The sequence below is a fragment of the Cupressus sempervirens genome, chromosome 2 (assembly GCF_028749045.1).
Source record: "Cupressus sempervirens isolate cs-2001-9-10 chromosome 2, ASM2874904v1, whole genome shotgun sequence".
In the NCBI taxonomy this organism is placed as follows: Eukaryota; Viridiplantae; Streptophyta; class Pinopsida; order Cupressales; family Cupressaceae; genus Cupressus; species Cupressus sempervirens.
The window spans coordinates 652,177,059-652,199,298 of NC_143119.1; the positions used below are offsets into that span (position 1 = coordinate 652,177,059).

Sequence of the window (22,240 nt, forward strand, 5' to 3'; positions counted from 1 at the left end):
ATATCCCATGAGCAATAACTTTTCAAGGGAGGAATTGTATGTTTGATACTTCGTATCAGATATTCAATTACTAATATGTTATGTAAGTGATACAAAACTCGCATCAACAGAACCTCCATCAACAATAGTATTTGAGAGCTTGCACCCTAGTATCTCCATCTCTATTACTGTTGGTGTTATCCCCATTCCTCTGGTGAACAAAGTATTGTCCTCTGTTCGTACTTCTCCTTCCTTCTCTTTCTTTGAGGTTGTCCCTTTCAAGTTTGCCCCCTATGTTAGTACTACCTGCAATTGGGGTAATGTTTCTAATAAATCACCTATTTTCACTAGAATAGTAGTTTCCAGTACTTGCCGCACAATATTCGTTACACCCCTACTGGAAGTAGGCTTTTACGGCTGTCTTTCCTTCCTCTCCCATGCTATCTTGAATGTCTTTCTTTGCTTCCTAAAATCTTTCTGTCTTCGTAGTAGCACCTGGATAGGTTAATTTTTTGGCTTGCATCCTAGTGACTGCAAGAATTTTGCCTTCTAGATCTTCAATGTCTAGCATATTTACCCCCTTCTGCCAGACAATTTGCATCCTCATGATTGCCTGGCCCACACCATTTATATAGCATTCCTCCATTTTGTCCACCTCCGCTTTGACAATCTCATGCAAAATGTCCCCATTCATTGCATCTCCTACATTGGATCATCACCTCCCCTTGGAATCATAGTGGAGTGCGAGCCGTGGTGTGTTGTTATTGTTGTTGTTGTTGCTATTAGTATTACTTCCTCTCTTGTTATTTTTGTATCCTCCTAGTGAGGCTTCTATATTTGTGTTCTTCGGCGAATTGGAAGGGGGTGTAGATTGCCCCCCTTGGGTCAGGAATACTTGAGCGCTCCTTGTTTTTAAATTGTAGGGACAATCTTTAATTGCATGCCACACTACCTGACAAATCTCACAAAATGCTTTCTTCGAGCATGCTCCTTTTGTATGGCCTTCTTTTTCACAGTCAGTACACCAAAGTTCTCTCCCTTCTTTCTTTTCTTCTTTACTCCCTACCACTTCCTTCATCAATCACCTCAGGTCTTTTCCCAAGGCTTGAATGATTTTGGATTCTTCTTCGCTCTCCTCTGAACTTTCACTCGCACTTCCATGCCTTCTTGCCTTGGAAGTTTTACTCACTTTCTATGTCCATGACACGAGTACATGCATCCCCAAAGGTCGATGGTGGGACTATCTTCATCTTTTTCCTAAGGGACGGTGTTAATCCTTCAATGAGCCATCGTTTCTTTAGTCCATCTGTCGACTTGTTGTCTAGTTTAGCTATCAGCTCTTTCATTCTTCTACTGTAGGCTTTGACAGATTCACTCTTCCCTTGTCTTGTATTATAAATCTTCATTGCTATTTCATCATCATCCCTCAAGAGTTTGAATTGCTCCTTAAAGGTTGTGCGGTTATTATTCCATGTGTTTTTCTTTGCTGCCTCCAAATTGGTATACCAATCAATGGCAATACCCCTTAGTGTGGTCGAGAAAGCTTTTAGCCATTCTGTTGCGTCATTTTCTTTGTTCACTTGCCATATTGTTATACATGTTTTACAGTGGCAAGTGGGGTCCTCTAAGCCATCCCCTATGAACCTCGGTAATTTTTGTTTGTCTATTACCATTATGTGAGGCTTTTTCCCTCTTGTCAAAACACTTCTTCCAGATAAAGCACCTCCTCCCGATGGAACACCTCTCGACTGGAAGTTTGCTCTCAAAAAGGAACTACTAAAAGTATCCTCTTCTTCTTGACTTTGCTCCTATCAGAGATCTCTCCCTACGGGTGTCTGTGGATTTTTGTATCCCAACTTCCTTGCTGGTGTCTCTAAGATGACCAAATTTTCTATAACTTCGATTGTATGTTCAATCAACCCTTCTCGGACTCTGGTGGAATTCTCTTGTCCTCCCCTCAAGTGACAACGTCTCTCCTCTTGTTGCTAGAGACATAGTATCCTCAAGGCGACTTATTCCTCAATTTCTTCTCCTTGTACTCGCCTGGGATATATGTTTGGAATCAAGGGCATGAATCAGTTTTATTGTCTGTTTCCCTTTTTGAAATTCTTACGTTCTTCGCGTTCCCTGGTCCTCCTTTCAGCAAATTGTTGTAGTACTTGTTGTCTTCTTTGTTCTCTTTGTGTCTCAGCTCTTTCGTCTTCCACTCATAACAAATTGTGTGCTAACAGGCAAGGGATCTCTCCTAGGAGATTGTACACCGTTGGTGGCACCGAAAGTTTGTCATGTACCATACCTTCAGGGACCGTTCTCTCACAAGCTTCCCTTTGTACGTACTAATCAACCGCAACTTCCCAGGTCATTACCAGATCACGTGTCAACTGATCTTGCCTGGTTATTTCCTCCTCTTCCTCGTCACTATTTGTTACTTGGATGAGCGATACAAAGAGTCTTCCCATTACTCCATCCTACCGACCTCCAAGTTCGGACTTAGGCAACAGCGCCGAAGATGTAGAGCAGAAATATCACTCAAGTTCACAAAGATATGCTAATCATACAGAATAACACAATTGAGATACATATAAAGTAAAATATAGAATGTACCATTAATACCACAATACCAGTAGGCGAGGAAATGGTTTCTTTGTTAATACCAAAAACAACATGCATACATTAACATATTCCAAGTACTTATAGAAGGGTCGGTTGGTTGGAAACCAACCGACTCATTCCCTCACCTCTTAACTACCCTACCCGACTAGCTATAACAAGTACTAAACACAATAGTTACTTTATTCCGACTACAGGTGTTATGAAGTTAGCACGGAATCTAGTCTTCCATGAACGAGGAAAGCATATGGATGTTCACTGTCACTACATACGGCAGTTGATTGAAGACGAGACAATAGACTTGCAGTATGTTCCTACAATGGAATAGACTGCAGACATTCTCACCAAGCCTTTTGATCCAAATAAGTTTATCAAATTCAGAGGGTAACCCTGGAATAAAGTCCATAGAGATACGCTCCCATTTTACTTAAGATTGTAAGTCTTTAGTTTCCATCCATTGATGGGGTTGAAGAGGAGATATTGATTTGAAAATCATTTGAGTAAATCTTACAATCTTGCACTAGGTGGGTGGAGTAACTGACAAGATTGCCTGTAGTAGAGTCCAAGTTCATCCATGCTTCCTTGCATTTATAGTTAGAAGTAGAAGTAGAAGAAGTTAAGTTTAATTTCAGTCGAGAGTTCAAAGTTGGAGAATTAAAAGAATGATATTTTCATTGCACATTGTGAAGCCAAATCTATAAAAGAAGTTGATATCTACTATATGAATAGTGTAAGTCCTCTTAGTGATCCCAGCAAATCACATTATTTCACTAAGCAAGTATTCACAAATTGAAAGAATCTTGAAGTCATTTCATGATTTTACTTTGCAATCTTAGCATGAGAAGTGACCTTATCCAACAGAGGATTAAGTATTTAGTGTTTCACTTCAGAACATTGAGTGTTTGATTCTGTATGTTCTGGTGTAACAAAACTCACATCAACAGTACATAGAAAAAAACTATATTAGATAATAATACAATATAGAAAATGTTACACTAGCAAGAATGATGTAAACAACACATTGTTAAGCCCAAAGAGTGACAATTAATCTACAACCACCCCATACCTTTCCCGTTTGGTAATAATTACAAACCATGTTCATTAAAGTGTCACACACATAATCCATGGTTTTTTCATAATTTCGGCTGCCTTTTTGTTTATGTAGTTTGGCTTTGACTGGGTCTTGCGGAAGGTCAAAAGGGACATTGGAGACATTCAGTTTTCAGCCAGATTAATTCTTGGTTGCAGAAGTAACTGAAGGTGCCATTTGGGACAAACCTTGTTCGTTGAAGTGTCACAAGCACAATCCATGATTTTTTCATAGTTTCTGCTTTTATTTTGTTTATGTAGTATGGATTTGAATGGATCTCATGGAAAATCAAAAGGGAAATCGAAGACCATCCAGTTTTTGGCCATATTAAGTATTTGTTATAGAAACCAGAAGTAACTGAAGGTGCCATTTGGGACATACCACCAGAACTGCAACAAGTGAAGACAAAAATTTTGTATCCTAGAAAAAAATAAAAACATCTCACCCTCCATTTACAAACAAGGATCTGAAGGAGAAGAAAACTTAAATTATCACCCAAGGCTATTTTTCAAATCCTAGAGGAATGTAATCAAAGCCAGAGAAGTCCATCCTACCATTTTCATCAAGGAATCCAATTGTAATTGTTCCAAATTGAGCTGATGTCTTTGTATCAATTATTATGTGTTTGCAAAAGGAGTAAAGGAAATTTACAATCGTGCCTTGCATTGTTCCTACACTAGGATGAAGTGCAATGACTCGAAGAATTGGCTAGATGTTTATTTTCCAACAAAAGAGACCACTAAGTTGTATGTTTCAATTTGTGGTTGAAAATTTACATTTTTTCAAATAAAGCACTCTTCAGTAATTTCACAACAATGCTGCAGATTGTGACTGGTGTAAGATGGAAATAGTATTTTTTCTTCATACCAAAAGGGAGTTTACCCAAATCCAAGTTATTATTACCCTTCATCATGCTAAAAATGTATAAAACTTGTATCCTGATTCCTCACCCTTATATATTTCTTTTATGTTTCAAATGATGGTATTTACAATATTGATGCCTCGTAATAACATCTGCAAATTATGATGCATTGTTGATTATATGATATTATTGATGAATTCAATTATATAATATGGTTTTCTTGAGCTTAAATTATGTTGCATGGTACCAACTTATAACTAACCCTGAATAGATTATCATTTGAGCCTGTGTTCAAGGAGACAAAGAGGATGCTATGCATGTATGTGTAAGATAAATAAGGGATGAAAGTTATTTGGCTCAAGTCAGTTGTACGATTCACCTTAACAAGAGATTATGCAAAAATAAATAACTTTGGCATAGATCCTTCTGAACTTTATGTTATTGGTGTCACATGGTTGAAGCTAGCCTCTGTGTGTCTCTTCCTGCTATGATAGAGAGCCACATTAACATGTTATCCTTCTACGGTAGGTTCCTATTTGCCTCCTTAATATTAAAGCTGATGTTGATTCATGAATTGTGGTTTCCTTCTTAGAGATTAAGGCAAGTGGGCATCAGGCATCCACTAAGTGTAAGGTCCCAATTTTGTCTACAAGGGAATGCTGGGACAATTACTTCAATAACTTCTTCTATGTCAACTGAATATAAATGAAGTAATGGAAGATAAATTAATAATAAATGTGATCTCTGATATATTCAAGAAATATATACAATCATGACAGTTATGTGGCAATTGTAATGTTTGATATGCAATGGATATATGAAATGTGAAAGATGTGTTCTATCACTTGCAGTTTTAGATTGATTGTGCACTCTCTGATTTACAATTGAAGTATGAAATCAACATTTATTTCCTGTAGCAATGATGCAATCTGATCTAGCATAATAATTGTGAAGGTAATTGCTTGGAAGCCATTTGTTCTGAATCTGGCTATCGGTTTATGCTTGCACTTTAATAGATGCTATCTCTGATATACGATATAGAATGTGTGAACGTTAGATGCTATATCTCTAATATCTTCTGTTCAGACTTGCACCAGGGAAAGCCGATTAGGCTATTGCTCTAAACAGAGCATATTCAACAGGATAAGTAAAAGAGAAATAAAATGTGTTCGATGCCTTCTGAAGTGCCTTTGAAATCCTTCATATATTATTGCTTGGCAAGTGACAAGTCACAGGATAGAGATGCATCTTGTCATGAGTACTTATATAATGCATCATTTCTTGGCTAAGTTGATATTAATTGACCTAGTTGATAATGACATGTATGCATATTATTCCAGAAGGGAATGCAACTATGAAATATATGATACGGATGTATACATAATGTAAGTGAATGAAAATGTGATAGAGTACAATCGTGAGGTAATGATGTATGATAATGGATGGCTGCAAATATGATGTCTCTATAATGCAGATATGAAATATGAGATATTGCTATAGAATGCAAATATGAATTATGGCATGTGGATGCAGACACAAAACCATAGATCCAAAAATCGCCACAATTCAAGCAATTTTAGGAATCGAGTCAAGCCTCCCGAGATTTGGTGACTCGGTAAACTGGATTGACGATTAATCACCGAGTTAGGCGATTCAGCAAAAATCGCAAAAAGCCGGTAGAAAAAATCGACCAGCAAAATCTATTTTGGATTTAACTTCATTAAATTTTGTTATTGAGGATTTTTTGTCCAGCTCATTTACAGTTTATTCTGCATACATTATTTCTGTTTACATTCTTCATTGAAGATACCAATTTGAACTTCATTCCTTGAAATTATATGATCACATTAAATCCTAAATTTAATGACATCATCATATTGTTCTTACTATTACTATTTTTTGCTTAAATGCAGATGCCTCTGGTTATATCACTTATTTTCCACACAGAGATAGATAGCATGCACATTTGAGATCTTGGTTCTATGATGGTTCTGAGTTTATCCATGCTAATTGTTCATATGATCCTCATCCACAATATTATTTTCCATTTTTTGAGAAACTTCAGAATTCTGGCGAACTTTCAAGTCAACAATAAAAGAGTACAATTGTATGTCAGGAACATGAGATAAAGCTTATGGCAGACTTACGTAAAAGATGAATCGATACATAACTGTTTTTTTTTGTTGCTGGGTTTACTGATGTTGTTTTCTTTGCAAATTATGTTTTAGCAAAGCAGCAAAGAAACAATTGGTCTTTATAATCATAATCTTTAATGAGCTTATAAAATGATAAAATAGCATGGAACATGTGCATATATGTTTGTGTAACAGGTTTACCTAATTATAGATTAGCATACAACAGTAGTGCATTCGACATAAGATGATTGATGGATTTATCATTTATGTTCCTTGTTTATGTATGTTAGCTTCTATTTGATGATGATGTAGTGGGTTTAAGTTATACTCAATAAAGGGTCCATAAAATAAGTTTTAAATTATTAAAATCTCTAAAATTCAAGGGTTTTTTCACTTTGCCAATTCGTAGCTGATTCATAGCCAATTCATAGCTGATTCACGAGTCCAGTTGGCCTTGCCGACTCCGATCCGATTCTGATTTTTGGTTCTTTGCATGAAACATTGCCATATGATGCAAATTTATGAAATATTTGTCCACCATTCGGAAGGATTCCTTATCATAATTTACTTATCACTGTTAACTAACTTGCAATAGAGAAGAAGTGTCTCCATGCTGTGGTATCCATTATTGTTACATAATCTGTATCATGTCTGGAAGTAAGAATTCTTAGTTCTTCAAAAAATCCATGGATTAATCTAGTGATATAAAGGAGAGTTTTCAGCACTAAGGACATCTGCATTTGTGGTGTAACAGTAGGTGGTGGAAGCATAAAGTTGATGTTCCCCTGGAAATGTAAACAATTATGAGATACCACAAGCCATGAGGATATTAGGGCTTCTGTCGAACATTTGAAATAAATTGTGGTTTCCTCTAAGCGATATAAGGCAACTGGACATCAGACATCCACTAAGGAAATGAGCATTCTTGATTCCCCTCCAAGAATTGTGTTTACTAATCCACAGATTAATCTCATCCTATAAAGGAGAGTTTTTGGCACTCCTTTTGAATGTGCAGTGTTGTAGTTGGCGGTGGAAGGATAAAGTTGTATGTTCCCTTGGAAGTGCCAATGATCATAAAACACCATATATCATGAGGATATTAAGGCTCCTGTGGAACAATTGAATTGACCATTTTGATCTCCCTACCTCTTCAATTGTATGTATGGTCATTAATTAATGCATCTTGGTCATTGCATACCATAAGTCCTTAGAAGGATTGCACAATTAGATAATTAGGAATTAGCATTTAGTATGTTTCTCTATATTTGTTTCTCTTAGGCTTGTATCTTCCAAGCACAAATCTAAGCACTATAATAAAACAAGTAAATCAATAACATCCACAGAAACAAAATTAAAACACAATTTTTTCCAAAAAAAATCGAAAAGATGATGCGTCTCTTGCTCTCTTTCATCCTGATGATGGGTCACGTGGTGTGATTCGAAACATTAATGGTAAAAAATCTTAACATAATCGAATCCAGAAACAAATCAATGTAAGATAATGCATGTATATAATAACACAAAAAAGGGCAAAATCCTAAATTTATATGAAAGCACATACCCTCCCAAAAAATTTAGTGGAAGGCTCAACACACTCTTATGTGCTTTCCCCAAAGCTGAACTCGTTGAGTTGAATACTGATGCCAAAGTTGGGATATTCATTGTTGTATTTTCACTCACAGAGATACTACTTTGTCTTCCATTTGATAATCCTGATTGATATAAACTGGCATTCTCAGAATATGAAATGGGGTAAGCACTAGCTTGATAAGAAAGCTTGGATGACATTGTCCCACTGCTCAAAATTTGAAGAGCAACTTCCTCTGCACAGAACAACCATAGGGTATGCTTAGAAGTTATACTTTTACATTGACCACCCACTGATGCCAAAATTAACATCCCATGCTTACATATACAACTGTACAACCATAAACATTTTGAAGTTTGAAATTCACAATTGTGGATTATGTAATTACTCAACCAAACATAAATATTGCACGTATAGATGTATAATGCCTACTAACCAGTTTTCATGAAATTAAATTGCAAAACAGATGAAATGTGTAATTATCTGGGTCATCCTTAATACTAATGTAATATCAAATATGTTAAGAACATTCATATTGCCAAAATAGTGAGTCTCATAAAAAGCCAACTCAAGGAAACTTGACATGCTTATGCCAGTTAATGTCAAATGTTTAGCATTTTTTATAGGATCAAAAGATCTCCCATGAAACTCTTCCACTTGAAGTAACATATTATGATTATTAATAATATGCAATTTTAAATCTTTTATATTGAAGTTCCAAAAGATGATGTATAATTGTTCTGCTGAAGAAGTTACACTTCAACATATCATGTCAATGTTTCCAAATTTTAAAAATTTCCAACAAGGATGAAATATATGACACCAAAATGAGGAACTGCACTAGAATTTTAAAGGTATGACATTGGATTGAATGCTTAAAGCTTATTGCAGGTCAATTCTTGAGATTCTATTGATTAAGATTAAGATTAAATCACATGTCTTATCTTAAGCGTGCTCACATCATTATCCTTGGTCGAAAAGGTAAATTTTATCTTTAAAATCGTTCTTCTCTACAAAGAGAAGCAAAGTTTTAAAACTTTATTAATATGCTTCCATGAAAATTAGTACAAATGACCATAATGCTGAGGACTATACCAAGGAGCAGAATTATACATGATTTTCATCCTGTATAGTGCCATTGATCCTGTGCTTGTAGTCCTTAAAAATTGAATACAATAATTAAGGGAACTGCCACAAGATATCAAAGTATTTGCTGGTTCTCTTTAAGAATGATATGTAAAGAGTGCATTTTTTGCTATATTTTCTGCGGTTTCCATCAAAAGTAGCACAGATATCCATAGTGCTACAGGTCCATAAAGTTATTTCTGCTCTTTTACTACTTTTGATAATGTTCATAAACAATTGTGGGCCCATATGACCATGACGTTAGATGTATGACTCAAAAATTCATTAATATTATGATTAGGCATCATGGTCAGAAATTATAAATAAGGAAGAACCAATGATCTTTCTATCAAGAGGATTTTTTTCTCACCTCCAAGATTTCAGATGAACTATAATGCTCATCTTTGCAGTCTGTGGCCCAATCAAAGAATTCTATAGTCAATGTCTCTAATGCTAACAATAACTTTGATTCAAAGTTACACCATGTAGACATACCATATAGAAAAGGAAGAAGTGAGAAAAGAATAGATTCGTGAAAGAGGTAGCGGATTCAACACTACAAGACTTGTTTTGAAATACTGTGTATCCCCTCATTATTCTTCCTTTCTTTGTATATTTTCCAGATTTTTGAACCCGAAGTCCCGAAAGTAAGTGTCTTCCTTTAAAGTTCAGTTTAGTTCAAGATGGTTTGAAGGAGTTCATAATGGTTCGTTGTTTCAATTCCAGGCTCTTTGTGGTCTGTAAAGCCCATAAGGTTCATGATCGTCAATCCCTCATTTATGTCGGGGTTGTCGAGAACAAGGATGTCACATCCTCCATTTAGAACCCTAATCGAATATTCTCCTTTCAAAATATAAACACCAATAATGAAATTTTACTTAAACAATAATAATAATAAAAGAAAATATAATAAAGTATTATAATAAAAATAGTAATATGTGGATATCATAATAACATATCATAAATAAAATATATTATGGATATCATAATAACATATCATAAATAAAATATATTATTGAAATGAAAACATATAATAGGATAATAATATTTAATATAAAATGATATTAAATATACAATGATAAATAAAAGAACCCGTATTAAATTATACAGATTTTTCATTTTATTAATACAACATAGCAAAAGATTATTAAAACCTATCTCTATGCACGATGGGAGCCTAGAAACTAAGATATTAGATAATAATAATCTATTTCTGTAAGTTTTGGCACTTGTTTATCAATAGTATAACTGATCATTAGCATATCCGATCGTATAAATTATTAGTCTTAAATGCATATTCATTATTACCAATTAATTTATTAAATATAATAAAGATTGCTTTGTTGCCAATCCAAATGCATGAAACGATGTGCCAATAAATGGCGACCCTTGTTAAGGGCATGAGCTGGCAGGTCCACCATATATAAGTGGACTGACCACTTGAGAAATGGGAGAACAAGAAAAGAGCATTCTGTCATTGAAGAGTAAGGAACAAACAATACATGTAAACAATTATAAAGAAGGAAAAAATTATGTCATGGAAAAATATGAAAGGAGACAGTGGGTATTAGAATCAAACTGACATATTATATATTTTCAAGGAAGGGCCGAAATTGAAGGAGCCAATGCCACATGAAGCATAAATGGTAAGTTTTAATATTTCCTTTTAATATTATTCATGGGTATGATATATACACACACACACAATTCATTTATAGATATAGAAATAAATATGTGCATATAGAGTATTAGGAAATTTTCAAAGAATAACTGATAGATGATCATTTGTAATTGATGAGATGTTCATTTCATGTGTTATAAAGAGATCAATATAATCCTTTATGGGGAAGCGATTGATCTAAACACTAATAGTGTTAGTATGAGAGATTCATAATCTCCATCCGGTTGGCACAATTTTGATTTCTATTATCTTTAAAATGTTGGTATGAGAGATTCATGTAATCTCCATCTAACTGATATGCCTGAGATTGATATATTAATTGTTGGTATGAGAAAGCATTCTCGATCTGGCCAACATAACTATGAATAATGAGTCTCTATAATGTTGGTATGTGAGATTAATAATCTCCATCTAACTAACATGCCTAGGATTTCATCATCTCTATAATGTCAATATGTGAGATTGATATAATCTCCATCTGACTGACATGCCTGAGATTGATTTGCCAAAGTATTCTAATGATGTCAACATATTCATATGTGGTTGGCCTTGGATAGAGGATGTCCCATCCAAGAAGAACCTTAAGGGAAGCACTCCAGAGAAGACGGTGGAATAGCTAAGGGTTAGGAAACCCAATCTGGAGACGTCTTTAAGGGGCTAGGATAGAGGGTAGAATAGTAAAGTTATTATTATTTAAATGCTGACATTTATTTTGTAGGTATTACTTGTCCCAAGCTAACCCTAATAGAGGGAACATTACAAAGGAAAGACAAGTTGGTATTGTTGGTAATGTAGGGGTTGTCAAGAACAAGGAAGGACATATTAGTATTGTTCGTAATATAATACTTTGGTACAATTAATAAAGTAATATCCTGCCATTGTCGCATGTTTTCTATGGTATTGTTATTTATATTATGCTTCTATCAATCATAGAACTTGTTGCATGACATTAGTACATAGTCATAGTGATAATACTACTTCCATACTTGGCATGTAACATCACTACCATATTTGGCACATAATAGTGGCTATAACCATAAAAGAAATCTTCAATAAAGGTTAGCAAAGTGGAAAAAATAAAACCCTGACTTCATGAGCCAAATTAGATCATAAGGAAGATAGGCGAAGTGGCTTACAAATTAGAGTTACCCAAAAATAGCTGAATTCACATCTTTCACGTGTCTTGGCTCAAAAGGGTGCCAAAACAACACGTGACCACATGTGTGGAGTTAATCCTTCTTGTAACAAAGTTAAACTAATATTGGAACCTGAAGCCATTTTCAATACGAGAGAGAAGTGACTAACAAATAAGACTATTCCTAAATTCTTGAACAAATTGAAGGACCCGCCTATGGAGAATGCTACTTGGGAGGGAGAAGAGATCTTCAATCATCCAAATCTGAAGTTGCTTGAGGGCAAGAAATTCAGAAAAGGTAGATTATCATACCCTTGCCACAAAAGAGACATCTATCATGGACAGATGGGCTGACTGTGAACGGCAACGGAAACCAGCATCAGCAGTCATCAAGGGACGGCGATCCTATCCAGCAACGACCATTTTACAGAGGCCCCTATTTATTACAGAATAGAGATCTTATTCCATGTTTTGTTTTACAATAATTAACATGAACTAAGAAATAACTAAGGGGTGCAACTAAAACAACTAAACTTTAGTTATCAATAAACTAAAGGATTGACAAGCAGTCACATCCCTCACAAGACACGAACATCCTAAAGGAACACACACCTTCATGATTGTAGAAACTACATAAAGAACACTATGGAGGGGTGGGGTGGACACTATGGAGGGGCAGGGTGGGGAGGGGGGACAGGGACATCATGAGATTGAATAAGAAGCATTCCAAACACATAAGCAAAGAAACATAAAATCAAACTTATATAGATCCATCAGCAAATACATCAAGCATTGCCACAATGGTTAATAATCAGACCAGGCTTGAAAACTGTGGACTGGTAGTCTTTCCATATCTGTTCTTCTCAGCATTCTATTATCTTACAACTGCTTGTGGTATGTATATTGCTTACATGCATAAATAGACAATGATTATCTCTTATGTGTGTGTATTCATGTAATAGAATAAAAAATGTCTATGCCTGATGATGACACTGTTTGAAACCCACCTGTATGAATAAGAGGGGAGCTATAATATGGTTATCTAAGTACGCCACCTTAGGGATGGCCACATTGACTATCCCTAGGGCTAAAAGGGCTCTGATATAGATCCACTATTGGGCTTAGATAAAATGATCAAGAATCCTCTTTAGAAGCTCCTCTCTGACTCTACAATGATGGCTCCTATCTTTAGGGGGGTGAGGCATTGATAGGGAAAGCAAGAACAAGCACCCTATTAAGTAGACCACCCTAGTAACTGAGGCCAAGAGGGCTCTGATATCAATCCACACTTGGGCTTTAGTCGGATACTGGGCCTATCTTGTCTCTTCATCCAAGTCCTAAAGTATTGATAAATGCTACAAATATAATACGAATGTAATGTGTTCTTGTCTAACCCTAAATGAATGAATGTATGTATGTATGTAGTATGTATGCATGCATGCATGCATGCTTGGTTGCAGGATTCAAATCTGAGATCACATTGCTAAAAGGAGATATTGTACTTGGTAAAGATGTAATCCTAACCCTAATATGCTGTAATTGTGTTTCTAGGGCATATTATAGGGCAAGTTTGGAAGGAGACTTTACATTTCAAAGAAGAGTTGGGTTACAAAAGGAATGTCCGCTTCCAATGCCAGTTTTGAAACCATTCTTGATCGCCGAGTCCGACACAAAGGACTTAACATGTTTTCCTTTTCCAGAACAAAGAGGTTAGGAAACCAAAGTTCAACCCAGCCAAGGAAACAAAGACCTTGTTGCCCCTCAATAGAAATTTTGAAACATCCCTATAAAAACAACAACTAGAAATTCATCCAATTTTTTAAGATTCAAAGTTAAGATGAATAGCTAAGAAGATAAATGAAAGGCAGGACAAGGGACAAGCACTTAAACACACAGACCTATACAAGGCATCTCAAATTGGTTATAACCAATGACTAATGCAAGGAAGGCATGAAATCTCAAAAATACCCAACATGGGAATCCTACTATAGCAGTTGCAAAACACTTGGCAAAAACCAATTTTTGATCTTTGTGGCGCCCTTTCCACCTACTTATGTCAATCAAACACTTTCAAAACCCCCTTGAGTCCAGATGACTTTCAGCCACTTGGCTTGGTTAATAAATGCTAGGCACATAATTGCAAGACAACCATGTTTTAGTGAAAGTGGAATCTAATACTAGCAAAGTTAAGCTTGGTGCATGACATAAGTGTTATTGCCATCTTTTTTTTCTTAAGGAACTTCCATCGCTTGCTACCATTTTATTTGACTTGAGGAACCTTCATCAGCTACTACCAAGTTTTTATTTGAGAGAGAACTTTGTTGCTATTGCCAATATTGCCAATTTTTTAACTTGAACTTTTATTGGGAATGTCATTTTTAACCAGAGGAAGAACTTTCAATTGGCATTTCTTTCAGTGTTACCCGGTGACGCGTTTTGGCAAAATTTGACCCGTCCCTGTTTCCAGGACATCTCGGAAAACTCGGAAACTTCCGGAAACCTTTCTCTTGGCTGTCTTGTAAAATTAATGTTCCAATTTTGATAATTTGTTTGATTTCCAATCTCATGTGAACTCTAGAGTTAAATTATTTAACACAAACATTATATGTTAAGGTTCTATAATTCATATTAGCATGTTTTATCCATATTTTTATACGAATATTTTAAATTTCCCTATATATTTCAAATTTTCCGTATTTTATATATAGATGTTCCCACTGCTGTACCCTGCTCCAAGAAAAAGAGAAAAAAAAAAAACTGTCCCGGAAACCCATTTCCCTGCCCCCCCTCCACCCTTGTTCCCTCGTCCTGGAAACTTGGGGTAACATAGCATTTTTTTAGCCAAATTTAAGATGGTAGAGGTTTGTAATGGCAAAGCTAAGCCTAGCCCACACCAAGTTGAGCAGAATTTTGAGGTGGTTGAACCATGACAAGTACAGATCTTACATGTATTCATCAAGAAAACAATAGTTAATGTCGTTCCTTGAAGGCCCGACTCAATTTTCCACTTCTCGTTCTTTGCTGACATCATTGACAACCTTCAAACCATTACTTTTGTTCCATGCCAAACACCTGCAACCTCTTTCATCCTAAGAAAGATGTTAGTTGAAATGCATCTTTCCAAGTCGGTTAGGAAGGCCAAAAGTGAATTCAGTTGAAACATGATGTTGATGTCCTTGATGACAAATGGGAAAAACAAAGTACAATATGGGTGTAAATAACGCCCATGTTCATTCAATGATTTAAAAGGCATCAAGAAACCAAACCAGTATTCTACTCTTTTTTAGAAGGAAAAACAATAAACCAAGGTTCTGCACAGTTTGTGATTTGTCATTTATTTGGATCATTTGAACAATATATTTCAAACAAGCATCTCTTCAAATCATGGGCGCCCAAGCTGTGAGCTTTCCCATAGAAGTGCGTATGAACTACTATGAAGAGCATGACATGTATCCCTCCCACAATTTTATGAAAGAAACGACAAACCATTTCTACAATACACTCGAAACCATTTTCCATATTATCAAGTTCTGACAAACCAGTGTTACACGTGTAAATCGCAATCTTCATCATTGGAGTCATTAACTTGTGTGTAAATGATTCCATTGTTCAAAAGCTAGGACGTGGTAAAAACTTGGCAACCCATGATTTTGATTTAGAATCAAGATCTTGCAAATTCTCAACAAATATAAAAATTATATAAATGCAAAAAGACAGATAATGCATTACACACATAAATGAGTTTAGAGAACACATGCGTCTATCTGTATCATAGTAGCATTACTTTGAATTAAGATTGACTTGACAAACCAAATGAAATTCAATTAAGCATAAGACTGCAAACCACTGAAGAGTCATTAAAGAAGGGTTATAAAAACATTGTTTTTTGTTATTCCAAAGCACTTAAAGGGAAAACCTCTGTTTTTTGTTCTGGCACAGCAAAAAATCATTTCTGTGGATTGCTTTTCGAAGTCATTGCCTGGGGTGAAAACTCTAAAGGCTGCGCTCTCAGCAGGGTCAACGAGCATCACTCCTCACAGAGTCCAAAGGCAGTACCCCGGGCATATTCCCTGTCACAATACATGCAAGGTCGAGGAGCAGAACCATCAACACTAGGCCTAAATTAAGCCACTATGACTTCAACGGTACGTGCCATTCATATTCTGTAATCTTTTGACCACTAATTGATAAATCCTTTCAATCACTCGACAAGCAATTCATGCAACTGAATTCCTATACTCTGAAGACAAAAGTGACAAAAACGAAAAAGGAACAAGGTTTTTCAAGGGTTTGTATATTCTTTTCAGTGGCCTAGTCTGATGAGAAAACTCATGAGCTTGGCAGGTAGAAGAACTAGCGAATTCTTGTGAATTTGGTAAGAACTCGCCAATTTTGCAAACTATAAGAAGTTCTCTGAACGATATAATACGGATGAGTTAACAGGACCCTAGTCACCGGTGAATAATTGATGATGAATCTTATGCAAATAATGGCGATTTTAACAAATAAATACCCCTTACAAATAAAAACTCATTCGTAAATTCCTACTATATGTTGCACATTTAGAGCCAATGCTAATTCATGTACTTCAATATATGTTTACGGAATTTATGTGTACTGATAATGGAGGGCAGTAGCAACTTATAACAACTAATTTACTGGTGATCCAGACCGACTCATATCACTCAAGAGGTAGTGACGTATTACTCTTGTAACCCTACGATTACTTATCATTGTAAACCTTCAATTTCTTTACACATCACCTCTGTAATCGGTGCAACAGTTTCAGGCTGAAGGAGTAGAAAGATATCTTTCATCGTGCCTAATTCAAAGCTTTACCAAAACAAATCAAGCAGATCTTGGCTGACCTTGGTTTCCTGTGTATGAAATTGCTGAGGCTCTTCGACTGTTAAAGGAACAAATAATGGAGAAAGAAATGACATGTTTGCAGATTTTGAGCTAGAGGAGAAATAAAGAAGACGGAGTATCAGCATGGTATCAGGGGAAGAGTTGCTGAAAACCAAAGCAACCAGTGGAATCAATGCCAACTTTTTTTATTCGTGTAAGAAACCTGAAAACTGACTGATAGGAATTTAGGTTGGTGGATCTTCGAAAAGAAGTATCACGAAAAGATAGGGGGAAGGATTTTCAAATTATTTAACATTAACTTAAAAAGTATCCTGATAATTGCACCTAAGGTTCAAATAAAAAGGTGAGCGAAGGATTTTTTAGGTTATTTAAAATTAATTATGTATTTTTGTTCTATACAGTAATGTGTTTCTTGAGAGGCACTTAATTGTATTACAAACAAGGACACATTGGGTCTATAGATGAATAATTACAGTGTTGTACAAATATTAAGCATTGTCAAAATAAATGTTAAATTAAATAAACAATAAAAAAAGTCAATATAATATTAATTATAATTCTATTGTGAGAGAAATTTAAAGAAATAAATAGTTTGTGTTCTTAATTCATTAGTAATCTTCATACTTTTAAATAAAATAAATCAAAAGAATTGAATGTTTAGTATTAGCCTACAAATGTATAACAAATGTATAGGAGTTCATCAAATAATAGAGAAAATTTATAAAATAGAACATCGCTTGTGTGCAATCATCTTTTTGTTTCCTTGCATAATTTTGAGAGTATTTTACTACGCCAAGATTTTTTTTTGAAAAACTCAAAAGTACTATATAGATTGCCATTTCAGAGGTGTGTTACCTTAGAAATACTTGTTTAACTTAAAAGATTGACGTAATGTTTGACTATTTATATAGTTATAAGCAATAACAATCAATAAAAAAAAAAAAAGTTTTAAAAATGTAAAGTGAAAATAAAATAAAAATATTTATGCATTAATATATTATATGTTATTAAAAGAAATTCAAGCAAAATTTTAATGTGAAACTATAAATTATTTCTATAATTTTGTCTCAAGACTTACTTTCAAAATATAATTAAAAATATTGTACTCGTTGACATAATTAAGAATATTCATATTAGTGTATTAAAATTAACAAATATCTATAAAAGAACATAAGAATTATGCTTATGCTTTAATTGCATGGTATATTTGTTCAATAATTCTCCATCATGTCCTCTAAAGAGCATTTTGAGAAATATGTAGTGGAATTAGTTGGTTGTTATAGTCATATTAATTTTAGGACTTCGTATTGTTCTCAATGTAGGTTTTTTTTTTTTTTTTTTAAAGAGGTTGTGAAGATAGTGTTTATACTCTTTTTACTGGTCTGGTAGTGGACTTTTTACTCGTCTGTCAAACCCTATACAAATTCCTTGTTTCAACAAATAAATTTGGTGTTCTTTTCAAATTTATCTTTGAAATTTGATTTTCTTCAAAAATTTGTCTTTGAAAGCACTTGTGACTATGCAATGTAATGGTTTGAAGCATTTTCATTGACAAAATGTTTAGTGCATATGAATCTATTGTACAAAAACTTATATTAAATAAATTATGATTTGTGGATGGTTTTTTTCCTGCTTTGTCTACTATATACTTCTAGATTTTATCAAGTGTATGCAGTGATAAATCTTTTGCTACTTATAATTTGGGATGAAATTCAGCTAATTAGTTTTATGCAATTTTGTGCTTTTTCAACTTTAGTTGTGGCCAAACAAAAAAAAATGCGGCTGAGATTTTGCTTCACATGTAACTAATATATTGTAATGTCCCCATCTTTTTAGCCTCTCAATGAAGTTCTTAGCCTTTCATTCTTTGAAGACTAAGTGGAGAAATAAGGTGAAATAATTAAATTAATTTCTTATAAAGTCATTAAATAATTTAAAAATTAAAAGGTGACTTTATATTTAATTAATTTAATTTAAAAGTGACTAAAATAAATATTAAATCATAAGTCACTAAAATAATATTATATTATATGGAAAAGGGAATCTTCTAGAAACACAACTAATTATTGTTGGAAAGGAGGAAGCTTCTAAAAAGTGCAATAAAATAATATTTTATGTTCTTCTAGAAGGGGTGAAGGAATAGAATAAATAGAGGAGAAAGCCTCATTGTAGGGCATCCAAATTTGATATTGACATTTGCTTGTGCACTTGTGGAGCCAAGGGTTTTTGCAGGACATTTCAATTATTGAGAACGATAATTCTCTTTGATTAGCAACTTTGAGGCTATGAAACTATCAACTAATATTGTTGCATTTGTTGGAGGTGATATTTCACTCATCTCATTGAAGCTTATTGAGTTTTTGCAGCAATTCATGAAGAAGATACACTTCAAATTTAAGGGTCATTCAATGCCCTCATTTTATCTCCACTTTAGAAGGAGTTAAGCAACTAATTTGGAGGCATATTAGAAATTTTATACCCATCTGCTACAGGAATCGTGAACAGTGTCATCGCCATAGGAATCATGAATGGTGTTATCACTACGGTGGTCATGAATAGTATTGCTACAATGTTGTGAACAATATTGCTACAGTGCATGACATATTCTGATCAATTTTAAAGTTGTCTACCAATCTTAGGTTCCCTTCATTTTATCTTCATGTTTATGCATTATCTAAAAATACATCTACATGGTTCTATATGGACAGTCTAGTTAGATTGTTGAAGGCATTGTAACCTGATTTTATATCAAAAAAAATATATCAACAAAGTATTAATTTTGAAGTTTGAAATATGATGTTAGTTTGCATGCCAACTGTTTGACATAATGTCACTTGGTTGTAAGTGTTAATTTGCATTGAATAGATGTCATATATTGCATCAAGAAAAACCAAAAAAAGAGTTACATTCATGTTAGGTGTAGACTAAGTGGAAGAGAAGTCATATTTCAGTCATCCTATGATATTATAAGTCATCTTTCTTACTCTGAAAACAAACTGAAAATAAAATCAGTCGTATATCCCTCTACTATACAAGTGTTTGACAAAATTTCTAAAAGTGAATATAGCAAGTTTCAATCAGATTAGGATAGGGATATTATAGTGGTGTCAGAGCTTTCATCCTATCATCCTGTGATCAATCAAACAGTAGATGAGTGAGAGAGAAATCAGATGTTATAACAAGGAACAACAGAGACAACAATATCAGAATCCTTAGGTTGAAGGGGATACATTCTAAGAAGCATTAAGAGAAAGAGATACTGGCAAAACAGTTCAAAATATGGCAGAAGAAGAAAATAGGGATGCAAGAGCTGAAAGAAAATTTGATACCATGCTTGATATGATGACACACTTATTAGCAAAAATGGATCAGCAAGCCACTCAAAATCAAAACACAGCTGAATATAGTGGAGTTAATGAGGAAAGGTCTATACATCACGCTGAAGATAGTAGAGTATTAGCCCCTGGGCCTCTTTTTCCCACCTTTACACCAAGAGAAGAAAAACCACATGCTACTTTAGTTGTTTCTTTTGAAGAGGAAGCTAGACAAGCCTACTTTGAGTATACCACTCTCCCTCCTAATATGAGAGAAATATGGACATTTGATCAATTCATGAATCAAAGAAATAGGAGAGGAGGAAGGAATGATCACTATGCTCTAAGAAATGACTATCAATAAACACTTGGTAAGATTTCCATGCGTTACTATGATGGAAGTAACAAATGCACAGGTAGGTCTTGGGTTCAAAAGCTTGATAATTATCTTTCTTTGAGACCAATGCCTGAAGAGGATGCCATAAGATTTGTCACACTACATCTTGAAGGAGTTGCTCACAATTGGTGGTATCATGGGTTAGCACTCTTGGACACAGCCTTATCACTACATATGAGGAGTTTACCAATAGGCTGATTGAAAGGTTTGATGTCAAAGATCCTAAGGCGAGTTTCTGTGAATTGGCACAACTGAAATAGCATGGTTCCCTTGATGCTTATGTGAATGACTTCCAACAATTATCAGTCATGGTTCCTAATGTTAGTGAAAGAAGATTGGTGGTCTTATTTCTAGAAGGATTGATGGAGCCATTAAAGGGTTGGTTGAAAGCTTTCAATCCTCTCTCACTACAGTAAGCAATGAAGAAGGCACAAAGCATGGAGTTCACTACCCCTACCAGCAAGTTTACATCAAAGGGAATATTTTCCAATCATAACAACAAGAAGTTTCCTAAGGAGGACAAAACTAAAGGTAAGTCTACTTTTCCATTTGACCGTGAGACTCTTAATGATTTAAGGAAGAGGGAACTATGCTTCTATTGTAAGGGACCATATGATATTAACCATGACTGCCCTATTGTAAGAATTTGCTTAAGGGCAAAATTCACCCAAGAACCAAGAACTCAAACACAAGCATACAGTAGACCAAAGAAGGATATGATCAATTAATCAGAGTATGTCCGAATACATTGCTCTGTTCAGAATGTGATGTATCAACCTTTCATCCTTCATGGGATTTCCACAATCTTTAAGAAGTGCCCTATACTCATTAACTTTGATGATATAATCCTGAATTATGTCATAATTCTTAGGATCTACGAGAAGTAGATCATCCTCAATCTGAAATCCCTTTTCTTCATCCACTTTACCATACAACTGTTCAAGTTTATCCCAAGCTCCCTTAGATTTTGAACAATTTTTAATGTGGAAGAGAAGATCGCTATGTACACAACTCCTGATAGCACCTAAAGCTTGTTGGTCTTGAATTTGCCAATTAATGAGTTCTTTAGCATCAGTAGGTTTAGTGATTGTACCATCAACATATAAACTATATCCTTTTTCCATTAATCTACTCCATGCAATATCTTTCCAAGTAGAATAGTTGCGTGAAGTTAGAGGAGGACATTTAAAACCCATGATGCAGAAATGAAAGAGCACAAAATAGAGACACAAAAAAAACACTGTACACACCCCCCCTATTCACTCAATCAAAAGACCCCCCCAAAAAAGATGCTTTTGGCACTTGATAAGTAGTGCGTTTACAATGAGCCACTTGTCAAAAATGACCAAAGTGGACTGTTTGATTTGGCTTTTACAACTGCCTTATGAGGCTGAAATCTGTCACTTAAGCACTGTAGTTTACTGAAAAAGAAGGAAAGCTTACAATGCCAAAGAA

At 34.8% G+C, this 22,240-nt stretch overlaps 1 protein-coding gene across 5 annotated transcripts in view; it reads right to left on the reverse strand.

Moving 5' to 3' along the window:
• Positions 1-17,357, reverse strand: part of LOC149575060 (uncharacterized) — a 92,743-nt gene extending 75,386 nt beyond the window's left edge. The window contains exons 1-2 of one of the 5 annotated variants that reach the window (XM_089814938.1): positions 16,122-17,357; positions 8,238-8,499 (exon numbers count right to left, since the gene is read on the reverse strand). In XM_089814938.1, coding sequence (XP_089671064.1) covers positions 8,238-8,499; positions 16,122-16,233 — 374 coding nt within the window. In that variant the 5' untranslated portion in view covers positions 16,234-17,357. The remainder of the gene's footprint in view (positions 1-8,237; positions 8,500-16,121) is intronic. The other 4 variants (XM_089814941.1, XM_089814940.1, XM_089814939.1 and 1 more) reach the window with 4 other exon arrangements.
• Between the last annotated feature and the right edge of the window lie 4,883 nt (positions 17,358-22,240).